At 36.9% G+C, this 18,809-nt stretch overlaps 1 protein-coding gene across 1 annotated transcript; it reads left to right on the top strand.

Annotated features, from left to right (window-relative positions):
- The first annotated feature begins 451 nt into the window (after positions 1-451).
- On the top strand, positions 452-18,139 carry LOC104428219 (probable LRR receptor-like serine/threonine-protein kinase At3g47570). Its single transcript, XM_039317480.1, has 5 exons — positions 452-523; positions 3,570-3,666; positions 14,979-15,542; positions 15,901-17,589; positions 17,751-18,139. The coding sequence occupies exons 1-5, from the start codon at positions 452-454 to the stop codon at positions 18,137-18,139; spliced, it is 2,811 nt and encodes a 936-aa protein (XP_039173414.1).
- Positions 18,140-18,809: the final 670 nt, after the last annotated feature.

An 18,809-nucleotide genomic window follows, 5' to 3' on the forward strand; every position in this document is an offset into this window, starting at 1 on the left:
ATTAAATAAATGTAAATTAAATCAATAAATCACTAATTAAGCTTTAAACATTAATCTAACCACCTAATTGGACTTAGAAAAATAATGTACTAAGCTACATAAATCTTACATTCTAATTAACCCTTAACTAAACTAATTTAATCCACCTAATATGCCTAATTAACCAACTAAATCACTAATTAAACTAAACTAACCACCTAATCCAATCTTAGGCTAATCTAGTTATCTACTAAGCATAATTAACTCTAAGTAGAGTTTAGTAAGTAAACTCATCGGATCAATGAGCCGGTGAGTTCATGGTGACAGAGACGGCGACGGTGAGGTGAGCGAGACTCGAACCTAGAGTAACGCCAAGGGAGGCCAGGAAAAGGCCGGAAACAGGCCATGAAGTCTCATCCCACAGTTGAGATTTTGGCTCTGTCCAAGGTCTGATCCGGACAACTATGGCGCAATGGGCTGGGCTAGCGCGAGAGTGAGCACGGCGGTCCCAAGCAGCGTTAGGGACATCGAGACGGCGACGGAGGCAAATCGATGCTTTCAAATGGCGACCAGGCAAGCTCAGGAAAGTAGCTCGAGAAGGGATGGCGCAAGCTAGAGTCGCATGGGCGAGCGGAACGGCGGTGCTGCTTCGGTGGGCTTGGCGGTGCTCGGATAGGCGGCTTGCAGTCTCGAGTGGCCGATGGCAAGGCTAGCTGGTTTCTCTGGGTTTTCTTTGGTCTTCAAACAACAACAATGGAGAACAAGGCAACTAGGAAGGAGAAGAAAAAGTGACTGCAACCGGAGGGGGAACAACAAGCTACAAAAGCCTTCACAAATATCTTGTTTCATCATCTCAAAACCCCCAAAGTCCACTGCGACATCCTGAATTTCAGTTTCTGTCTTCAATTGAATGAATCGGGCTTTTTATCAACGTGCCTGTAGTTCTATTCTATAAGCTGATCACTTACGAGATAACTAGTCTAGTAGGTGAAATTGTTAAGGGATTTTAATGCAATAGACTTGAGAATTCGATCAGGAATCAGCTGCTCGATCATGCTAGTTTGCAAGGATCATTGTGGCACAGTTAAAAATCAATCGAAGATTAGAGATAAGTTGATTCGACTAAGATATCTAATCAAAGTATGGGTGATTCCACTAGATTGATCGATCGGCACTAAATCGATTTTTCTGTCGTTTTGGTACCCTATGCCTATATTTGAAACCTCAATATTTTCACAACAACCAAGAGTCGCTAATGTGTCGAAGATGTACATTATGGCTCAGATAATTCGACCACGGGTCAATTGCACCGAAAATTCATAAAATATACCCAGTATGCTAGGTCACGCTAAAATCGCGCTAGATTGAAATTAATTGTGAATTTGAATCCGATTTCAGAAATTGAAAGTTCTGTCATGTCACGATTCATTTTAGGAACGTCGACTCATCCTTTGAAGATTTTTCTACAAACCGAGATTTTTGGCGAAAATTCAAAATGGGGTCTTTTTTGTCCGGAAATTCAGAGGACCATTTTTTATCATGTCTTTGGGGTGCAAGTTGGTTCTATTGACAAGGAAAATTTTCATTTTGGTCAAGGACACCTTGGTGGAATTTTGAGGGGCCCAATTGAATCAATTTGAAGAGGAAAGGGGTTTAATTTGGGGGGAAAATGTGCAAAATTCGTAACCCCCATGGTGTGCCACATTTTGGACTACTTGGGATTGGTTCTAGGGGAATTTTGGTGCACAAAATTGGTTGAGGATAGAGCTTAATCAAGTGGGAGCCAAAGCAATGATCAAGAGGGAGATATTTGAGGCAAAGTGGTCCCCTCTAAGCCTCCAACTGCCTTCTTCTTCTTTAGCAAGTTGCTTTCTCCATTAGTGAGGATTTTAGAAGCTTAAAATTGTAGAGAAATCGCCAGCCACTCCCCCTTGGCCGTCGACCACTTGTCGAGCTCCCTACCGCTGCCATTGCCATTCGCACACCGTCGAACCCCGTGCGAGCCCGCGCCAATCTGCCATTTGTTCTTCCTGTCCCGCATGCCTAGCTGCTATCCCGTTGCCTTCAAGCCACCATCGTAGGTCGCCGAGCACGCCTGGCCACCTGTCCCACTATCGAAAGCCTCTACTTGCTCCACTTGCTCGTCTAGCTAACTACCTTGCCGTTCTAGCTCAAGCCGAGGCCGCACCAGCCCTCTAGGCCCAAGAACAGAACCAAGAAGCCCTCAGCCTAGCCATGACTGTTAGGCCCGTTTAAGGCTGTTTTCGGGCCCCTCTTGGCTTCGTCGCCAGGAGGTTTGTCGCCCGTCTTCGCATTGCTGTCGTTGTGGACTCATCGAATTGCAAAACTAGTGACTTTACTCACTAAACTTTGCTTAGGGAGTTAATGATGCTTAAGGGTTGATTAGTTTAGGCTAAGTATGGTTTAGGTAGTTAGTTAGAATGGATTAGCGATTTAAATATTCGTTTGTGCATGTTAGGTGGTTAAAATAGCATAATTAGAGACTAGATGAGTTGTATTATTAATCTAGATAGGTTCGGAAATTTTTCGAGCCCGTTTCAATGTTTAATTAGGCATTTCCGGCCTAAGCTTCTATTTATGGCATTTAATTGTATTTATTTAATTATTTGTTATTTTTCGGAAATTATATCGGGATAACCAATGACCAGAATTTTGTGCTGATTGCAATGGTATGCTTGGTTTATTTAATTGAGTGCTAATTTGTGTAAATTGAGTGGAAATTATAATTTTTGGTATTTATCTCAAAATTGAGTAATTTTGGTATTTAATTAGAAAATATTGGGCGTTGGTTTACAACGCCAAAAATGTGTTTATGGACTATATTAAATAGTGGGATTTTTTAAAAGAAATATATTGCAATATTGGCTCAGGCCAACCATGTACCAACACACGATTATTTTTATCAGGTATTTTTAACTTGGTGAATTGTCAGCCCGTGGGAGACTTATTGCATGTTAGCTTGTGCAAGCATATTTATCGTCAGCTTGTGAGAGCTATATATCTTATCAACTTGTGTGAGCTAAGATTGTTTTATCAGCTTGTGGGAGCACAATATGTATATATATATATATATCAGCTTGGGTGAGCTACTATTTGTCTATATAAGCTTGTGAGAGCTATGACCATATATTGCAGCTTGTGAGAGCAAAGACCATCTATTTCAGCTTGTGTGAGCAGTGGTCATATTGAATTGATAGTTAGTATTGATGGTATCGATTTGAGTGGATTGATTGATCGATGTTTGATTTGAATTGAATTGATTGGTTGAGTATATGAACTATATTAACTTGCAAGAAAAAACCGAGGCAAGGTAAGTCTTTTGTCTTATGTGTGCATAGACTGCATTTAGGCGTATTTCCTTCATAGTCGGAGTTTAGGGGGTGAACTTGCTAAGACATTGTCTTACCCCATTGTGGGCTCAACATTTTCAGGTCCTTAGATGGCAAATCCTCTTGAGCTTTTTGAACAGGCCAAGAAGATCACCGAATAGGTCTCTTTGATTCCTCTTCCTAGGGGCCAAGGAGCATGGGTCTATGAACTTGTGAGATCCATTGTCTGGGTTGATGCAGCTCTACCTCAGAGGATACCCCATCAATTCAGATCGTGGTATCGTCGTGGGCGAGATGGACCTAGAGAAGGTCCCCTACAGGAGTTTGAGGTCCCTATGTCAGTATTAGAGATCGCTTTTGGCGAGGGTACGACTGACTCTCCCAGTGGGGCAACGGTGGACCCAAGTCCCTAGGAGACCCTAGAGTCTTTGGCCAAGGGTTCAAATACTTAGAGGACTTGTAGTCTTTCTGTCTTTTGTAGACCTTTGTCTATAGACTAGTATTGTATATAAACTAGTCAGTTGTGTATAAAGATGTGTTGTTTGGTTGTGAAATTGTGGTCTTGCTTTTCCATCCCATCTTTGTGTTGTCTTGGGATTTATTTATTCGCTTCCGCATGCGCATTAAAAGGAATGGCTTGGCGACGCGTCCTGGGACGTCGCATTTTATCGACCACCGAGGGATGGGAACACACTCGAGAATTGGGGCATGACATCTACAGCCATCATCCTCAGCATTTCCCCTCCAAGACTTCTCCAACAAGCTTCAAATGATGCCCCAAATGTTGCACCCCACCCATGGCTACGATTTTTGTGCAACTCCCCTTCAATTGCACTCGATTCACCTCAATTGGCCTCAAATTAAATGGCCAAAATGCCAAGGAGGAAGTCCACATCAAATTCCATAATTTTCTTCATCATTTGATCCATCTTGGATGCCAAAAGCGCACTCAAAAATGGCCATCCGAATTTACCGGTCCTATATCGTCCAATCTTGATTTTTCGCCGAAAATCCGGATTCACCAAAAATTCTTTGGAAGATGAGTCAACGTTCCTAAAATAAATCGTGACATGACAATACTTTCAATTTTTAAATTGGGTTCGATTTCGTGATTAATTTCAATCGGACATGATTTTAGCGTGACATAACCTACCGGGTAGCTTTTAGGAATTTGTAGCACATTTGACCCATGGTCGATTATTTTTGAGCCACATTGAACATCTTCAACTCATTGGCGATTCTCGGTTATCGTAAAATCTCAAGGTTTTAGATACGACATAGGGTACATAAAACGATAGAAAAATCGGTTTAGTGCCGTTCAACAAGAATTTTGCAATTAGGTGGAATCACCCACACTTCAATTACATGCCTCTGCCGAACCAACCTATCTCCGGTCTCTGGTCGATTTTAATGGTGCCGTATTGACCCTTGCAGATTAGCACGGTCGAGTAGTCGATTTCTGATCAAATTCTCAAGTCAGTCATGTTTAGATTCCTTAATGGCTTCGCCTGATAGATTACTTATCTTGTGAGTGATCGACTCAGAGAAAAAGACTATAGGTGCGTCGATGAAAAGCCCATTTCATTTAGTTGAAAGCAGGGTTGAAAATCAGGATATCATACGCATGAAGTGGTCTTCGAAATCATGCTAATCTCTCTATCTCTCTTTTCTTTGAGTTCATGCTCATCCATGTCATTGGCAAAGTAGTGCGATCTCGATTTTTCTCCTCTTTTCAAACTTGTTTCGTGTTGTGTCCTTATTTGAAGGGTTAGTCAACTTGTCTCATATTCCTTGTATGTTTCATTAAAATGATTAAACTATACCTTTGATCCCTGAGTTTGAGGCTTTTTTTGCGATCCAATCTTCTAAACTTTGAGTTTGTCTCATGAAATCATCAAATTTGTATAGCTTTTTCAAATAAATTTCTTTAGATCCAAATCTAACTAATTGGAACTGACATACTTTATTCATTAACTTTTGCATTTTTCACTATTTTATTCTCATCACCTACGTATTCTTTCTATTCTCAATTTTTTTGGCATACCATTTATTTGTATGAACACACTGATAAAATTTTAACATATTACACTTAATCAGTATTTCTCTTCTTACAAATTTTACGGTCTTCGGATGATGTCTACAACTTTATCTAATGACTCGTAGGAATCTAATTTGTTTCAAATTTCAAAATTGTTGATGAAGACTTTGCTTAAAGAATCAAAAAGATTCGATGACCTAAAACTATATCTTCAATTTTTTTTTGGCTTGGACATCACAACTAATTAAAGGATGATTTAGAGTTAACTAAAGGATGTAAATCCAATTATATGGGCTATACGTGGAGGAAATTTGATTAGCGTGGGAATCAAAGTTGGCCTACCGTGCACTTTGATGCAATGCGCCTAAGTTGCTTTCTTAAGTGTGAATAGCTTTCAATTCCCACCTTTATTTTATGGTCTTTTTCTCTACATTTTGTCTTTTGGAAAGTATAGCATTGAACCATGTCGCCCGGATTTTCAATAGTAAGGGACATCTTCACCAATTAGGCAAGGGCACATAACCGATTAGATCAAGTAATGACACGTGATGTGTGTCTGATCATTAGCTAAAATGTAGTATTATGACTTTCCCATATTGGGTTTTTGTTTATAAATTCCTTGATTCTAGGGAAATTAAAGCAAACGAAAGGTTGAAAGGATGAAATAGATTGACATTCCCACAACTTTTTCCTTGTGAAAGGTCTCATTTACGCCCTCTTAAAAGAAGAAGGGATCGTTTACTTGACTTGACTTGAATTATCACACTATTTAATTAAATATCAAATGCCAACTACCACTTGTTTACTTTTTTCACTAGCTATATACCTTTGGGATTAAATACAGACCTAGTTGTTTATAGTTCTAATAATTTTTTAAATAACAATATGACTATATTAAAATGTTAAAGATGATAATATAATAGCGTTGGCCTTGTTGCTATCAATTAATAATTCATCTATAAGTATATAAGAAGAAAAATTCAATTTGCATATCAATATAACAAGTTAAAGGATAATTTGAAGTTAATTAGAGGAAGTAAATCCAATTACAATCGAATGGGCCTACAAGTGGAGAGAATTTGGTTAGCATGGGAGGCAAAGTTGGCTTGTCATGCACTTTGATGCGATGTGCATAATTGCTTTCTTACATGTGCTTTCTATGATCTTTTTCTATACTTTTGCTTTTGAAAAGTATAATACCAAACACCCTCCCTCAGATTAGGATCATCTTCACCCATCAGGCATGGGCACGTCACCAATAAACTCAAGTAAGGACACGTGGTGCGTCTCTAATAATTAGCTAAAATCAGATATTATGACTTTACCTGATTGGGTCTTTGTTTATAATTTCTTGATTCTAGGGAAAAAAGAGCAAACGAATAGACTGGGAGGATGAAATAGATTGACGTTCCCACGATTTTTTCCATTTGAACTATCTTTACGCCCTATCAAAAGAAGAAGAAAGAGAAGAAGGATTGTTTACTTGACTTGACTTGAATTATCACATTTTTTCAATTTAATATTATTTGCCAATGGCAACTTGTTTATTTTTTGACTAGCTATATACTTTTACGATTAGACATATACCCAGTTTTTTTTTTATAATTCCATTTTTTTAAATAACAATTCAACAGGATAAAATGGGACATTACAAATGTATAATTTATATAAAAAAAAAAAGATATGTATTATGATTGACAAATGGAAGTAAAGGTGATTATAAATTGTGAAATAGACCTACTTACGTGTACGGTTAATAGTGTTCTATTTTGGAGAACCCGAAAATCAAGATTTTAAATGCGTGGAAAAGACTAAAGTCATTGCCCTTACTAAACAGCACGGCAATTCAGAGATTGAAAGATAGATTATAGGATAAAGGACACAATTGCCAAGTAAGGCCCATGCTGTTTCACCTTTCATTGACTGACTTGATCATCAATAATTACCTTGCTTGTAATGGTCTTGTAATTTTCTCAACTTGTGTGGATGGCTGAAATGCTTGTGTTGCTCCATCTATGTTTTAAGTTCTGCGTGCTTGTCTGTAAGATAAGTGGTGGAGGGAGGTTGTCTTATAAACTCCACAAGGAATTGCTCATATATATAGGAAATATTGGAGGTTTGGAAGTCGGTGAAAAAAAAATATCAAATGTCCTCTTAATGACGTGCCGGATAGACTCAATCACAATATACAAAATTACGTAAAATTGATGTTTTTCAATTTGATCTAATGTGAATCACATTATCCCTGGATAGGTGATTGGCATAATCTGTCAGAGGAATTTTACCAAAGCATTGGACAATTTTCAAGTAGAGCTTGACAATATGTTCAATCAAATTTCCATTAATCTATGAGACTTTATTGAAATAGTTATTTCATTAATCTCAGAGCTAGTCACATATATAACTTGATTTCTAATGTCAAGGATCTTAAATAGATTTTTCAAAATATCAAAATCATTTTGCAATCCAAAAAAAAAAAAATTGAATATCCTTTGGATGACTCGATAGATAGAGTCAATCATAATATGAAAAAGCGTGTGAAAACTTTTGTTTTTCAATTGGATTCAATATGAATCACATTATCTCTTAATATGTGATTGGCATAGAAGATCGTATTAACTCCATATAACAACTTTCTCAAGCAATATTAATCATTTTTATTCTTTTGTGCTTTAAGGGAAGTACATTGAACATGGTAACTTATAACATAACCTAGTATATAATGTGAGATATAAAAGAGACTAATGCAGTTCACTAGATCTAGCTTCCTACATGCATGAAGTGGTCTTTGAAATCATGCTAATCTCTTTGTCTCTCTCTTCTTCAAGTTCATGCTCATGCATGTTACTAGCAAAGTAGTGTGATCTCTGGTTTTCCTTATTTGAAGGGTAAGTTAACTTGTCTCATATTCCCCATATGCTTCATTAATATGATAAAACTATACTTTTGATACCTAAGTTCGAGCATTTTTTTTTCCTATCAAATCCTCTAAACTTTGAGTTTTGTCCCATCAAATCACTAAATTTGTATAGCTTTTTCTAATTAAAATTTCTTCAGCTCTAAATCTAACTGATTGAAGCTGACATTTCTTACTCATTAACGTTTTTTTTTTCACTATTCTATTCTTATCACTTACGTATTCTTACTATCCTCAATTTTTTTGGCATACATTTAATTACACGAACAAACTAATAAAATTTTAGCATATTACACTTAATTAGTAGTTCTCTTCTTACAAATTCTATAGTCTAGGGGTGATGTCAACTCTATATAATGATTGCCAGGAATCTAATCCGTTTAAAAATTCAAATTTGTTGACGAGTTAAAAAATGTACAATACAAAGGACATAAAGTAATTCCACGTGTCTCTCTTTTTTCGACGTCATCCAATCACATTGCCTTCTCAAGCCACTCTTATTGGATTCCCCTTTGATAAGGAGCATGTCATGCAACATAAATCTTAATTATTTCCTAATCACAGTCTTATTCCCGTAATGGTTAATGTTCATTTTTTCGTTTGTCTAGTTCTAATTGGTCTAAGGTGATTGCTAAACAAACAAATTCTTTTTAGTTACATCACATCAAAAAGATTTGACCACCCTAAAACCATTTTTTTTTGGGCATGGATGTCATGACTAATTAAAGGATAATTTGGAGTTAATTAAAGAAAGTAAATCCAACTACAATCGAATGGTCCTACTTGTGGAGAGAATCTGGTCATCATGGGAGGCAAAGTTAGCTTGTCGTGCACTTTGATGCAATGCGCCCAAGTCGCTATTTTACATGTGAATAGCTTCGAATCCCCACTTTCTTTCTATGGTCTTTTTCTCTACTTTTGCTTCTGGAAAGCATGATACTAAACACCCTCCCTCGGATTAGGATCATCTTCACCCATCAAGCACGGGCATGTAACCAATCAAATCAAGGACCGGTGATTTATGTCTAATAATTAGCTAAAAATCTGATATTATGACTTTTCCTAATTGGGTCTTTGTTTATAATTCCTTGATTCTAGGGAAATAACAGCAAACGAAAGGTTGGACAGATGAAACATATTGATGTTCTTACGACTTTTCCCATGTGAACTGTCTTGATTATGCCCTTCAAAAGAAGAAGGAGAAAAAGGATCATTTACTTGAGTTGACTTGAACGATTGCACTTTTTCAGTTCATTATCATCTGCCAATGACAACTTGTTTACTTTTTGACTAGTTATATACCTTTAGGATTAAATATATATCAAGTTTTTAATTGCTAGTGATATTATATTGGAGATTCTTAAGATTTTCTTTAGAATTCATCCTATGGTAAAGACAATTATGATATTAATGTTGATTATCTATATCAATCAAGGCCATTAAAAAAGTTCAATCGGACAACGTGGTTAGTGCGATTAGTGTCAAAACATAACCATTATGGAAAGGACTCAATTGAGTGCTTCTAAGACTTGTATCATAATTGACAAATGGAAGTAAAGGTCATTATAAATTGTGAAATAGACCTACTTACATGTAAGGTTAATAGTGTTATGTTTTTGAGAACTCGAAGATTAGGATTTTATATGCACAGAAAAGACTAAAGTCATTGCCCCTACTAAACAGCCCGGTGATTTAGATATTGAAAGATAGATTATAGGATAAAGGACACAATTGATAAATAATGAAGAAAAATATTTGCCGACCCTTGAACTATTTTTTCACTTTTTTTCCATGGTCGTCACAACTAATTAGAGGATAATTTGAAGTTAATTAAAGGAAGTAAATCCAATTACAATCGAATGGACCTATACGTGGAGAGAATTTGGTCAACGTGGGAGGCAAAGTTGGCTTGATGTGCACTTTGATGCAATGCACCTAAGTTGCTTTCTTACATGTGAATAGCTTCGAATTCCCACCTTATTTCTATGGTCTTTTTCTCTACTTTTGCTTTTGGAAAGTATAATACTGAACACCCTCCCTCGGATTATGATCATCTTCACCTATCAGGTATGGGCACATAATCAGTCAAATCAAGTAAGGACACGTGGTATGTGTCTAATAATTAGCTTATATCCAATATTATGACTTTACCTAATTGGGTCTTTGTTTATAATTTCTTGATTCTAGGGAAATAAGAGCAAACAAAAGGTTGGACAAATGAAATAGATGGACATTCCTATGACTTTTCCCATGTGAACTATCTCGATTACACCCTGTCAAAAAAAGAAGAAGAAGAAGGATCATTTACTTGACTCGACTTGACTTGAACTATTGCGCTTTTTCAGTTTAATATCATCTGCGACAACTTGTTTACTTTTGACTAGCTATATACATTTAGGATTAAATATATGCCTAGTTTGTTATAATTTCAACAATTTTTTGAATAACAAATGTGAGTATATCAAAATGTTAAAGATCATAATATAATAGTGCGAACTTTGTCATTATTAATTAGTAATTCATCTATAAGTATTCAAGATGCAAAATACAATTTGCATATCAATATAACAAGTTCATTGCCGGTACAGCATGGATCTAAAAGGTAGTCATTTGAAATAAATTCTTCTTCACCAAAGTAGAGATTTTGCTCTCTTTTTATTTATAAGCATTATTTTCAATTATCATAATAATAGATGATATTCCAACCGCATATTAAGGGACATTACAAATATATAATTTATAGAGAAAATATTTATTATAATTGACAAATGGAAGTAAAGGAGATTATAAATTGTAGAATAGACCTACTTGCATGTATGTTTAATAGTGTTGTGCTTCTGAGAAACCGATAGTCAAAATTTACATGCGCAGAAAAGACTAAAGTCGTTGCGCCAACTAAATGGCCTAGCAAACAGGGATTGAAAGATAGATTATAGGATAAAGGACACAAGAAATAATGAAGAAAGCTAGGGCCTCATGGTGTTTGAGCTTTCATTGACCGAATTGATCATCAATAGTTACGTTGCTTGTCACGGTCTTATAATTTTATCAACTTGTGCGGATGGCTGAAATACTTGTGTGGTTCCATCTATGTTTTAGGCTCTGTGTGCTTGTCTGTCTACTTATGTATGTAGGAAATAGTGGAGGTTTGGAAATTAGTGAAAGAATTATCGAATATTCTCTTAATGATGTGTTGGACAGAATCGATCATGATAGACAAAAATTATGTAAAAACTTGTGTTTTTCATTTAAATCCGATGTGAATCACATTATCTCTAGATATGTGATTGGCATAATCTATTAGATCAACCCTATAAAACAATTTTCCCAAGCAATGTTAATCACATTCCATTTCTGGCGCCTTAGAGGGAAGGGCATCAAACATGGCAACCCATGACATTTTGTTTTTGTCGAAAAAAATTTGTATTCATTGTTCAAAAATATATATGAGAAGATATATGATAAATATATAAAATTTCATAGAAAAACATATCGAAGTAAAGCAAAGTCCGAAAATACTACAAAACAAAGCCGAATCCAAACAATAAAGAGGATCAATAGATATTGCACACTTGTTCCAAAAGAATAGATTTGTCAAATAAAATAATTGACAGCCAATCACTAGATCTTGTATCATCGTCACTATTGAGCATATGCCGAAAATTTATTGTCCCATAACTATGGTATTGTTAGTTGGTGGTGCTTGCCTACATTCGGCTTTCTCATATAGAGACAATCAAAATATGTTGAACAAACATAGATCTACCATTTGGAAGAGCAAATCTTCATGGTTCAACGAAATGCCAGAACTCCTGTGATCACCATTAAATTGGAGGTAGAGGACCTCTACATGAATAGAGCATAGGGGTACCAAATCCCCAAAAATATATTTATCAAACTCCGAGATGTAAATCAGGAGATGATAGCTCCTAAGTCTAGAACTTAATCATGAGATTTCAAACTCTCGTATTGAAAACTAAATCGGGAGAAGGGAGCTCCAGCATCTTGATCGGGAGAGACAAAATAAAAATAAAAAACAAGAAAATTCAAACAAAATTAACAAGAAAGGGAGGGGAGGGTGAGACTAGTTCAAGCCCTCCCATGCTTGAAGGTTGAAATACACAAGGAAGTGAGAAAGTTGGACCCTCTCTCATATAAAGCTGGTTTTAATTTATACGGGTCACTGAATACAGCTTCCCACATGCATGAAGTAGAAGTAAAAATCATACTTAATTGGACAGCTAAAAGAGCCTCGCCATGTAAAGCCCATGCTGATCTCTCTCTCTCTCTCTCTCTCTCTCTCTCTCTCTCTCTCTCTCTCTCTCGATTCTTCGAGTTCATGCTCATGCATGGTAATGGCAAAGGAGCATGATCCTTCCTTTGATTAACTTGGTTTGTCCCCGTAATCACGCTTCTAAATATACGTTTCTATGCATTTTTTTATTGCTCATTTATTTTGAATGATGTGTCCTTATTTAAATGGTAAGTCAACTTGTTTCAGATTACCTGTATGCTTTATTAAAATGATAAAACTACATTTTTTATCCCTAAATTTGAGCATTTTTTTGGGATCAAATCCTCTCAACTTTTACTTTGTCTCATCAAGTCATTGAACTAATTAAATCGCTTCAACTCTGAATCTAATTAATCGGATCTGACATACCTTATTCAAGAACTTTTGGATTTTCCACTATATTATTTTCATCACCTACGTATTCTTTCTATCCTCAAATTTTTAGCATACTATTTAATTACAACAAAGACACCAACAGAATTTTAGCATTTTACACTTAATTAGTATTTCTCTTCTTAAAAATTATACGGTCTAAGGGTGATTTGTACAGCTTAATATAATGAGTTGCAGGAATCTAATCTGATATAATATTTAAATTTGTTGAGGAAGGCTTAGCTAAAAAATTCATAGTCAGTACAAAGGACATAAAGTAATTCCACATATCCGTCTTTGTCCAGTGTCATCCAATCACATTGCCTTCTCATGCCATTCTTGCTTGACTCCCCTTGGATAAGGATCATGTCGTGTGACAAGGATCTTAATTATTTCCTTATTACAGTCTTTTTCCCAGGATAATCAATGTTCATTTTTTGTTTGTCTAGTTCTAATTGGTCTTAGATGATTGCTAAAAAAATAAATTCTTTTCTGTCACATTGCGTAAAAAAGATTTGACAAGTCTGAAACTATTTTTTCTTTCTTCTCTTTTTTTTTTTTTTCGCTTGGACATCACGACTAATTAAATGATAATTTGGAGTAAATTAAAGGGAGTAAATCCAATTGCGATTGAATGGGCCAACACATGATTGGTCAGCATGGGAGGCAAAGTTGGCTTGCCGTGCACTTTGATGTGATGCAGTTAAGTCGCTTTCTCACATGTGAACAGCTCCAAAGTCCTACCTTCTTTGTATGGTCTTTTTTCTATACTTTTGCTTTTGAAAAGTATAATATTGAATACCCTCCCTCGGATTAGGATCATATTCACCCATCAAGTTTGGGCACGTAACCAGTCAAATCAAGTAAGGACATGTGGTGCGTGTCTAATAATTAGCTGAAATATGGTATTATGACTTTACTAATTGGGTCTTTGTTTATAGTTCCTTGATTCCAGGGAAACAAGAGGAAACGAAAGGTTGGACTGATGGAATAGATTGACGTTCCCACGACTTTTCCCATGTGAACTGTCTTAGTTACACCTTGTCAAATGGAGGAGGACAAGAAGGATCATTTACTTTACTTGAGTTGAAGTATTGCACTTTTTGATTAAATATCATATGCCAAATACAGCTTGTTTACTTTTTTGACTAACTATATACCTTTGGGATTAAATACATACCTATTTTTCTTATGGTTCCAATAATTTTTTAAATAACAATATGACTATATTAAAATGTTAAAGATCATAATTAATAGCACGGGCTTTGTTACTATCAATTAATAATTCATCTATAAGTACTCAAGAAGCAAATATAATTTGCATATCAATGGAACAAGTTAAACATCGGTGCAACATTAATCTAAGAGGTAGTATTTTGAAATAAATTCTTCTTCACCATAGTAGAGGTTTTGCTCTCTTTTTATGTATAAGCATTATTTTTAATCTTAATAATAACAAAGAATATTCAAAAATGTATCATTTATAGAAAAGATATCTTTTTTAATTGACAAATGAAAGTAAAGTTAATTTAAAATTGTGAAATAGACCTTACATAAACAGTTAATATTGTTCTGCTTTGAGTACTAGAAAGTCAAGATTTTATGTGCGTGGAAAAGACTGAAGTCGTCATCCCCACTAAACAGCCCCGCAACTCAAGGATTGGAAAGAGACAATTGACAATGAAAAAAAAAAAAGGTAGGCTCCCATGGTGTTTCAGCTTTCATTGACTGACTTGATCATCAATAGTTACCTTGCATGTCACGGCCTTGTAATTTTCTCAACTTGAGAGGACCATGAAAGATCTGTCATGACTATACTTGCATTTGATGACATCAACATGTTTAAGTATGGATAACCATGTTGCCCACTCCTATATATTTGTGAATCATTTCGAAACAACATCGTAAGAAAACCAAAATACACTCGAGCTGCAAGCATTTTGCTACAAATCCTCATGGACCTTCCCAATAGAGATCGGGTTTTATCCGGGTCATTCTCATGCTTAACTATCATCATTCTTCTGTTAGGGAGTGTCCTAACTTCGGTAGAAGTCCGCGGGAACAAGACTGATCGACTAGCTTTGCTAGAATTGAAGGCCCGAATAGTTGATCCTTGCAGGGTTTTGAGCTCGTGGAATGATAGTAGCGACATTTGCAAGTGGTACGGTGTCACGTGTGGTTATAGACATCGCAGAGTCACCGTATTGAATCTCAGCTCTGAGAACTTGGCTGGGGTTGTTGCACCTCACATTGGTAACCTGAGCTTTCTGAGGGAAGTTTATTTGCAGAACAACAGTTTCTGCTCCGAAATTCCCCCGCAATTCGGCCGCTTGTTTCGATTGCAGAAGTTGTTCCTTAATAACAACTCATTCAGCGGACAAATCCCTTCAAATCTCTCCCATTGCTCCAATTTGCTCAATCTTGACTTAAGAGTAAACAAGCTCGAAGGAAATTTGCCTGCAGAACTCAGCTTCTTGTCCAAGCTGCAACAACTCAAACTCGGATTCAACGGCTTGACGGGAAACATTCCGCCATCGTCTGCAAACTTATCCTCTCTTCAAGTTTTCATAACTAATTCAAATAATCTCAGTGGTAAGATTCCAGAAACTCTCGGCCGGTTGAGAAATCTAAATTTTTTATCTCTTGGCGATAATAAATTTTTTTAGCACGATTCCTATCTCAATCTTCAATATTTCTACTCTGACAACATTTAGTGTAATTTTAAACCAATTAGAGGGGGGCTTACCTAGCGACTTAGGCTTCACTCTTCCGAATCTCAAGAGCCTTTTGTTGGGTGGCAACTACCTTAGTGGACCCATTCCTAAGTCAATATCCAATGCCTCTAATCTCATTCAATTCGCAATCAGTCCGAACAACTTTACCGGAAATGTTCCTTCATTCTCAAATATGAGACAACTCTCTTTTATTGATCTTGGCAAAAACATCTTAGGAAGTGGGCAATCTACTGATCTTGACTTCCTCTGCTCTTTAACCAATTCCACAAAATTGAAAGTCTTGTGTGCAAGGCGCAATGCTCTTGGAGGACGAATGCCCAACTGTATCAGTAACTTGTCTATCACTCTTTCGTGGTTTTTATTAAGTGGCAATCATATTTCTGGAGTCTTACCTTCTGGAATTGGAAATTTAATCAATTTGGAGATCCTAGGAATGATGGCCAACAACATCTCGGGAAACATTCCTTCCGAGATCGGAAATCTGAACAAAATGAAGATTATGTATCTCGGCCAAAATGATTTCTCAGGGCAGATACCAGGCTCTATCGGGAATTTAAGGATGTTAATCCATTTGGGCTTGAACATCAATAATCTCCGGGGCTTGATACCGTTGTCTCTAGGAAACTGCCAGAATCTACTTCTCTTGGACCTTTCGACCAACGACCTCAGCGGTAACATACCCCCACAAATTATGTACCTCTCATCTTTGTCATTGTATCTTGACTTGTCTCAAAATAATCTTACCGGCTCCCTTCCAATAGAAGTTGGAAACTTGAAAAATCTCGGCGAATTACGTCTTAATGGGAACAGATTGTCTCAACAAATTCCAAGCAGTATCAGCAGTTGTGTAGTCATGGAACGCCTATACATACAGGATAACTTTTTTGAAGGGCCCCTACCATCGACTATAAGTTCCATGAGAGGCCTTCAAATTTTGAATGTTTCCAACAACCGATTGTTTGGCCAAATCCCAGAATATCTAGAGTTGCTGAATCTGACGAATTTGAGCCTATCTTACAACGATTTCAATGGCGCATTGCCTACCGGAGGAGTTTTCGGAAGTGCCATTTCAACTTCAATTGTTGGAAACAAGAAGCTTTGTGGGGGTTTGCCAGACTTTCAGCTACCAAAATGCAACTATAAAGAGGCAAAGCAAATAAGAACAAGCAGAACTACAAAAATTCTGATATCCACAATCTCTGTTCTTGTAGGAGTGGCATGCATGCTCTCTTTGTTATATTTCTTCCGGTATAGACACAATAAGAAATCACTAGCTTCAAGCTCTTCTATAGAAGGGCTTTTGCATGTTTCTTATCACAGTCTCCTAAAAGCGACTGGTGGGTTCTCTTCCACCAATCTACTCGGCATGGGTAGTTTTGGATCCGTATACAAAGGGCTTCTCGATCAGACTCAGTCGAACGTGGCCATCAAGATTCTCGACCTAACACATCATGGAGCTTCGAAGAGCTTCATAGTTGAGTGCGAGACCTTGAGAAGAATCAGACACCGTAATCTTGTGAAGGTACTCACGGCATGTTCTGGGTTTGATTTTAATGGAAATGATTTTAAGGCACTAGTCTATGAATTCATGTCGAATGGCAGCTTGGATGAATGGTTGCAGCCAATTGCAATGCAATATACAACGAGAAGAAAGTTGAGTCTACTTGAGAGAGTGAATATTGCCATTGATGTTGCTTGTGCATTAGATTATCTCCATCATCACTGTGAAACTCCAATAGTTCATTGTGATCTAAAGCCGAGTAATGTCCTTCTTGATGATGAAATGACTGGACATGTCGGCGATTTTGGGCTTGCCAGGTTTCTCCCAGAAACAGTGCATAAGTTACTAGCTCATCAATCAAGCTCTATCGGAGTAAAAGGATCTTTTGGCTACATAGCTCCAGGTAATGATGCAAAAGTTGGGCCTTTAAGTTTATTTCGTATGTCAATCACACAAATGGAGACCGATCCTTAGAAAAAAAATGAGTAGGTATGAAACATCACCGGACTATATTTCAATCTCTATTATTCATTGTGCATCACTATTCCTTGTTGACTATTGTAGAGTATGGCTTGGGAAGTGTAGTATCCATAGAAGGAGATGTGTATAGCTTCGGAGTCCTCATTTTGGAGATGTTTACAGGCAAGAGGCCAACCGATGACATGTTTGACAATGGGTTGAACCTTAATTGCTTTGCAAAGGCAGCTCTGGCAAACCGAGTGGAGAATGTAATTGATCCTGTCCTACTTCAAGAAATCCAGGAGTTGGAGAAGAGACGAATGGTTGCGAGGGATGGCAAGAACAAAAGCTGGTTTAGTACTCTAAAGTGTTTGGCTTTGATCATCGAAATAGGAGTCTGTTGCTCTTCCAAGTCTCCAAGGGAACGAATGGACATCAGTGACGCATTAATCAAACTCCAAGGAGTCAGGAAGAATTTCATTGCCATTGCCTAGTTGATCTAAAAGCTGAACTTAATATGGAGTCATGTGATCTTCATGGTCATTGTTTTGTCTAGAATAGGATGTGGAATTGGCCATTCACAGACAATTTAAATCTGGCCACAGCAGAACCACAAGTGATGGAGACATGTGATTTCACAATCCAAGGAAGATCAAAATAGTTTATGTTGTCAAGATCACCGTCCTTCAATTGTGTGAAATATAATTGTACTTTGTTTTGCTTTATCCTAAAAGATACAATTGTCACGCTCCGATCCTCGAGCGCGTGCCTATCACTTGGTGGTCGATAGAATTTGCGACGTCCTAGGACACGTTGCCGACCCATTCATTTTAATGTGCATGTGGAAACGAAATACTAATCCCTTAAAAATAACATACATGGGATAGAAAAGCAGGACAATAAATTCAAATCAATCAACCCAGTTTTTATAAACAATCAGGTTTATAAACAGAGGTCAACTCTATGGTCTAAGTACAGGAGGTCTATCTCTAAAAAGAACTTCCGAGCTACCCATGCTCTTGACACTTCCGCCTCAAACTCCGAGTTCTTCACCCTAGGGACCTGAAAAAGTTAGCCCACGATGGGGTGAGACAATGTTTTAGCAAGTTCACCCCCTAAGTTCCGATTAGGAATGAAATACACCTAAAGGTTGCCTAAACACAC

Source organism: Eucalyptus grandis, chromosome 7 (genome assembly GCF_016545825.1).
Source record: "Eucalyptus grandis isolate ANBG69807.140 chromosome 7, ASM1654582v1, whole genome shotgun sequence".
In the NCBI taxonomy this organism is placed as follows: Eukaryota; Viridiplantae; Streptophyta; class Magnoliopsida; order Myrtales; family Myrtaceae; genus Eucalyptus; species Eucalyptus grandis.